Source organism: Podarcis tiliguerta (genome assembly GCF_965153285.1).
Source record: "Podarcis tiliguerta genome assembly, chromosome: 1".
In the NCBI taxonomy this organism is placed as follows: Eukaryota; Metazoa; Chordata; class Lepidosauria; order Squamata; family Lacertidae; genus Podarcis; species Podarcis tiliguerta.
In genome coordinates this window covers 71,785,648-71,792,377 of record NC_139534.1, presented here as the reverse complement: position 1 = coordinate 71,792,377, position 6,730 = coordinate 71,785,648, and the positions used below count along the sequence as shown (strand labels likewise).

At 40.4% G+C, this 6,730-nt stretch overlaps 1 protein-coding gene across 9 annotated transcripts in view; it reads right to left on the bottom strand.

Moving 5' to 3' along the window:
* Nucleotides 1-346: 346 nt before the first annotated feature.
* Nucleotides 347-6,730, bottom strand: part of WT1 (WT1 transcription factor) — a 52,748-nt gene continuing 46,364 nt past the window's right edge. For 3 of the 9 annotated variants that reach the window (XM_083445262.1, XM_083445266.1, XM_083445264.1), the window contains 2 exons: nt 4,486-4,578; nt 347-2,661 (listed from right to left, as the gene is read on the bottom strand). In XM_083445262.1, coding sequence (XP_083301388.1) covers nt 2,540-2,661; nt 4,486-4,578 — 215 coding nt within the window. In that variant the 3' untranslated portion in view covers nt 347-2,539. Of the gene's footprint in view, nt 2,662-4,485; nt 6,234-6,730 lie in introns of all 9 variants that reach the window. The other 6 variants (XR_014512482.1, XR_014512485.1, XR_014512483.1 and 3 more) reach the window with 3 other exon arrangements.

Sequence of the window (6,730 nt, the reverse complement as noted above, 5' to 3'; positions counted from 1 at the left end):
GTGTAGCTACATTATGTTTGTCTACTCCAAAGTAGGGAAAGATAATTCACAGAAATCAATGAGACCAATTCAAGTGTGGCCTGTGGGTCATTCTCTTAAAGGAAAACTGCTGCAAGTATCTGGGAAGAAGAGTGAACCAACTCTCTACAACATAATATGAAATTTGATACTGTTGTCAGTACAATTCCCCAGTGAGAAGGATAAATTGTGGTCAAGACCTGGACAGGTTAACTAGTGGTCATCCCTTCTGGTGGTACCTTTTATATACAAAAAGAGGTCAACACGATTGGAGAAAAAATCTGAAACCTAATACCAGCCATGAAACAAGACATCTGTTGGACTCTTATTTGTTTCTTTTTAAATGGGCTTTAATTGAAAGCTCAGTGAAAAATGCAGGTTACAGTCTTTGTGGTATCAATAGCTTATAGCAACATCTGAACTGTGATGCATCTAAATTATGTTTGTTCACTTTCTAATTTTAATTGTTTAAGAGCAATACATTATTAGATATATATTTATAGACATATATACACCACTTCAAACAATTAATCGTAAATAATAACCCCTAAACCCTGAAATAATATATTTCCTCACATTGGGCATTTATTTTCGCACATATAATTGTAAATGAGAAGACGTTCAAGTCACTTAAGAGCTATTTGTGTAGCTTAAGAGCCATATGTTAATGGAAATTCTGGACCAGCCTCTTCTTGAGTTCAACTTTAACTTTATTTTACACATTTTGCTAGCCATATAACCAGCATGGCTGCATGTTAAACAAATCCTAAACATTTACAATGATACTGACTTTATTTTGTGTGAGGATCTGTATCTCAAAGTGGAATATTTAACATTAAAAAGCTGAAATTTAAACCAGCTTCAAAATACAAAAAAACCATACATTTTCTCTACATTAATGCTGTTTGTGTTAAAACAAGTTAACTTCAATGCAAGATTTTCATTTTCAGTATAGAAAAATATCAGTTCCTCTAACTTTACCAGTTTTAGAAGCAAAGCTAGTGATCTTGCAGATCGTACACACTCTCATAGTCTCTCTCTCATAGTCTCCTATGGGAAGGGAAAGTCCAATGTAATATATTGTTTGAGCTTCCTTAGAAAACTGCAAGTATACCAGCACTTCTTTCTATTGCCCTTCATCAAGGCAATAGGGGAGGAGAAAGAGAGTCTCCAATAGCAAGATGATGACCAAGTCATTGGGGTGCAAAAAATATTGTGCTCAGTGGTGGCTGGCACCTAAATATGGGAGTCAGATGACTCACATCTTGGCTGCTTAGGAGGACAAGAAGCATCTCTCATTTAAATGTTGCTCCTGCCTAAGGCACATTCAATTACAGTGGTACCTTGGGTTACATATGCTTCAGGTTAAATACGCTTCAGGTTACAGACTCCGCTAACCCAGAAATATTACCTAGGGTTAAGAACTTTGCTTCAGGATGAAAACAGAAATTGTGCTCTGGCGGTGCAGCAGCAGCAGGAGGCCCCCTTAGCTAAAGTGGTGCTTTAGGTTAAGAACAGTTTCAGGTTAAGAACGGACCTCCAGAACGAATTAAGTACTTAACCCGAGGTATCACTATACCAGTCTGCATAACACATATGACTATACCACTGTATAGGGTTCTCTCCACTTGAACAGGAATCTTGAAAAAGAAGGTTCCCAATCGGACATAGAGAAGCCTATTCATATATACTTATATGCTCATCGGTTCTGTGCAGACTTTAAACTGAGCATGCACATGTTGTGGAAAGGCGTTGTGCAGTCCTGGCCTCCCCCATATACATCTATTTATTGACTTTCTGAAACCAGCCACACTGGTCCCTTTGTTTTCCCTCTCTTCAGTGTAAACTATTGTGGGAACTGCACAAGCCTATGTGAATTGTGGGGCTCTGGTGTACATCAAAGTGTGCATCCAACCCCCAGATGAATTGCATGTGCATATAAGAAACTACTAGAGCACCCACAACTCTGAGGAGTGCAAGCAAGATATTGGAATGGTTGACACTGAAAATTCACAGAATGATATAAAATTGTCCCATTTGGGCAGTACAAAGATTACTAAAATTGACTCAATATTTGTACAGGACTGCATCAGTATTTTGAAACTACAGTGTTTGCAGTAAGCACACAGTATACATGGAACAGACTTTCAAACCTACCAATCATTTATATATGAGCATGACATAGCACTAGCTTGCACTTGCAAATTTCAAGTAAGAAATAAAAAGTACAAAACCTTTTAAGGAAAGAACAAATATACATAGCTAAAGTCTATCGTAATATTTAAAGTATAACATAGTCAACTTGTAATTATATAATAATGTTACAAATCGAGGTTTTGGAATAGGAAGGTTCAAAATTCCAAGCAGAGGCCTATACTGAACATTATCCTACAGTTTAGTTAACTTGTCTCAACCGCATTATGAAGGCATCTGAGATTTCCTAAAGATTTGACAGACAATGGTTGAAATGTTTGCAGTAGTTCATAGGGTCCATCTGGTTTGTACAGACAGTGTGAAACATCTAAAGCGTAAGTTGAAGTTTAGTCATGTTCCTGTTGTGCATATTATGATGACGGACCAATTCATCAGACCGAGCAAATTTTTTTTGACAGCTGGGCCACCGACAACTGAAAGGCTTTTCACCTGTCAACAAAACACAGAGTTATTAAACTGTCACAGGATGAATTTTTATCATCTAGGCCCATCCCTTCTTAGCATATAGAAAATGTCAATAGAAGCGTGTCCCTAACTTTTAAATATATGGTGCTCCATCGAGGTCTTTGGAGTCTAGCCTACTGATTTCAAAGGGAGATGGATGGTGCTTTTAGCTTCTACTACTTTTCATTAAAAAATATTAATTATGTTTCCACCATTCTCTGCCTCCAAAAAAGCTCAGAGTGCCTTATTTATGCCTCCAACAGATCTTCCATCCAGGCAATGCTCAGGAGTAGATCTAGTTTGCTTCAGCAGGAGAACTGCTTCATCTCCCTATATATCATACTCTGGGCAATAGCTTCTATTATTATTTTCAATGGGAAATGAACATTCAAAATCTATAAAGAACTGAGACTTATGGAATGATATTCTCCTGTTATCATGTAGTTTAAAGCAGTTATTTGTTTATGGTTTGTTTACAGATTTATATGCCCTTATGGGGAAATGCTCACAAGGCGGCTTACAGATAATTACCATTAAACAATAAAAACAACCAAATCAACAATAATCACTTTTAAACACTCACTTTTAAACAAAGGAATGGGCAACTTCTACTCTCAGCTAAGCTAGTTTCAGCTTCCTTTTCACATTAGAAGGCAGTCTATTATTGGCCATCCCAACCCCACCAACTTTCAGCAATGAACGCAATAGTATGATAACACAACAGTACTGAAGAGGCAACCGACCTCAAAAGAATAGATCAGCACATAAGTGGCATAACTAGTACTCTCTGCACTGCAGTTTTCAGAATCGGACTACGTTCTATGTTAATGGTGTATTTGAACACCATCAGAGGCAAACTTTGTTAATATGGCTCCCTAAGCGAGGACAAAAACTACCGCCGCCACCCTCTATTTCTGATATTTCACAATAATTCCTTTTGGTTCAGTGGCTTTTTATGGATCTTAAAGGGTACACTTATAAATATTGGTTCTTTCGAATTACTATTATTATTTAGTGCCTCCTCGCCTCAGTTCCCTGTGCAGGAAAACCGCCTGCATCACCCTAAATCCGACACTAATCTCATGCAGCACCAAGGCCACAATTCAGATCAGCACTTTAGCCCAAGGGAGTAGGGTTTAACTCTTCCTCTGGCAGCAATCCTGCGCTGCTGAAAATTGCCCCTACCTGAAGCTGCAACTTGCCTCCAGAGCTGCAGAAAATGGCAGCTTTGGGGACAAACAGAAGCTATGTATTGCGGGATATGATTTTTTACAAGAAAATGGGGCAGGGTGAAAGCTAAATCTCCTCTTCTGTGGTCCTGACAGAGATATACAAAGAGGGGGATTGATTATTTGTAGTGGCAACACCACTCTAAACTTCTAAGAATTTTTTGTAGATGACCCATTAATGAAAGCAGCAGATAATTTTTACATTCCTTTCAAAATATGATCCTACAGTCTCCAGCTTCAGTGCAGTTCTCACTATTTTTCAAATACTTAATGTTCAGGTGAAGGCACACGAAGCTTCATAGGATGGACTAAGCAGGATCACTTGTTTAGTACATCTCCATATAGCACCAAAAGAAAAGTGCTGATATCACCTAGAGAAGCTCTGAACCTTTCAGCATTTATTTATATTTTGCACCTTTATTTGAGTTTTACTTTTCCACCATGTGATAGTGATAACTCTAACCCATGCCTCTTATGACATTCACTAATTTCCTGGAACTACCATATGCATTTAAAACATAGCAAAATCAATTCAGTTAAAAGAAATTTAAAAATATAAATGGGAAAAAAGTATACGCACTTGTTTTACCTGTATGAGTCCTGGTGTGAGTCTTCAGGTGGTCAGATCTGGAGAACTTTCTCTGACAGGTTTTACACTGGAAGGGTTTCACACCTAAATAGATAAAAGAAGTCTAGTCCCATGTTCCAATACCTTTTCAGAGGAGGGAGGGACACCAGTTGCTTATGACCTCCAAACTATGGATTTTTGCTTTGCGTTTGTTGTTTAATAGTTACCGAAATTAATCTTTCTCTTTGCACATGCCTACACATCCCAAAGGTCATTAATCAGGCGTCTCAACTTCATAACCTTTCTTCAACCCTCTTTCACCAGTTAGTGCTTTCACAGTGCCTTTGTTCCTGGCAAAGCAGGTATGGATTAACTCACTACCAGCCCTCTGGTGCTGGGGCATTATTTCATTTAAATTTGAAATTTACTTTTGTTCAATATTCTACATATTTTCCTAACACGTTAAAAAAAAAGGTCCATCAATTATGTGCTTTAACCTAGGAAATTTACTTTCTGTATCCAGCAAAGGATATGCTAACCAACAAAAGAGCTAACCTACCATAAAGCTAAGCACAATATTCCATGTCCTTCATCACCAAGCCTAAAGTTTTAATATTTGTTAACAAAATGTTTGATGCCCACAAAAAAAATGTTTAATGGTTTATTTCCCATAGCAGAAAGCACTTCCACAAACCAAGGCATTTTCTTTTCTTTTATTCACTCCCCACCTGGTTAAGTTCCCCCATCCTTTCCAAAAAGCTGCTCTTGAGGGTTTGGAGACTTCTGGGATAGTATGGAATATGGCATGGAGTGCTGAAGTAAATTGGAGAAACTGGATGGCAAGGGTACTTAACCTTTTTTGGTCTGAGGGATACATTCATCCTTGACCAACCTGGGAAGAGGGGCACATGCCACGTGTGGGCAGCAACATCCCTAGGCTCTCTTGCGCCCTTTGCAAGGAGCTGTATCAGCACCCATCCACCCTTCCCTTGCACCCTTGGTAGGAGATACATTGGTTCCTCCAAAGCCAGGAGAGACCATGGACCAGAAACTCAAAAAGTTTACTTTTTGTTGCCTTCTGCACTCCTCCAGTGATTTCCTCCATGGCCATCTCCATTGGGTCTGCTCCACCTCCCCCCGTTCTCCTCCTCCACTGGTTCACCTCCCTCCCTCCCTCCCTCCCTGCACTGCTTTCCCTTCTGCATCCTTCCTCCTCCCTCCCTTCCTTTTTCCTCCTCCTGCAACTCTCGCCCACTCTCTTTAGCTTTCTTCCCTCCAAGCCCTGCTGGGTGCTCCACTCACACTTCTAATAGTGCCCCTAGCCAATTGGAATGGGCTCCCTGCAGAGATGTTGCGATGGTCCACACCAGTGACCAAATTCTTCTGCCAAGGTGCTCAGAGGAGCCTGCGTGTATCACCTGGCCACCCGGAGTAGTGGAAGTCCTGCCCAGGGAGTATGCAGATGGGTGGGTGCACCTCTCTGGGCCTATGCCCTTGGGAGGGGCCAACCTGAGTAACCCCCAGGTACGCCCCTGCTTGTGGGTGTAATTGAAAATTGGTGTGGCTGCCCCACACTCTCACTTGCAAATGCACAGAGCACATCCCCCAACATCCCCCTGTAGATTAGCTGGGGGGGGGATTATTGCCCCCTTCCTACTCATCACATGATTGATCTGATGACTGAGGAGGGGCTGGATTGTATCATCGTCAAGAATGTTGGGCTGGACAGAGAGAGTTAAACTTCACCATCCACCACATCACTGTTTCTACTTTCTTAATTTTTCTTTTTGGCACAACACAAAATATGTGGGGTCTTTGGGGTCCCCCAAAATTTGCTTGGTGACTGCATCAAGCCCCCAAATCTATGGCTAGTGATGCCTGCACTAATCCAAAGGCACTACTGGGTACAACCCTATATATGTTAACTCCAGAGATTCCAAAATCCAGAACGTTCTGCATGAGCAAATGTTCTCATTATTTCTTAAAACAAACATATAAAATGCTCAGGATTATTGCCCATTCACAGGACCCTTGGGATAGGTCTATCCCAAGTATGATTGGATTTTCAATCCAATCAAAGCGCCGCTACTTCCACATCATTCTGGCCAAACAAATTTGAACCATAACTTCACCTCTACTAACTCTTAAAAGAGTGTGTGTGCATGTTTACTCACTGGGAAATGGAGAGAACAGAAGGGGGGTCCTTATTTTTCTAACTGATGGGATGAGAAAGAGTGAGAAGGCAGCTTCAGTGTAG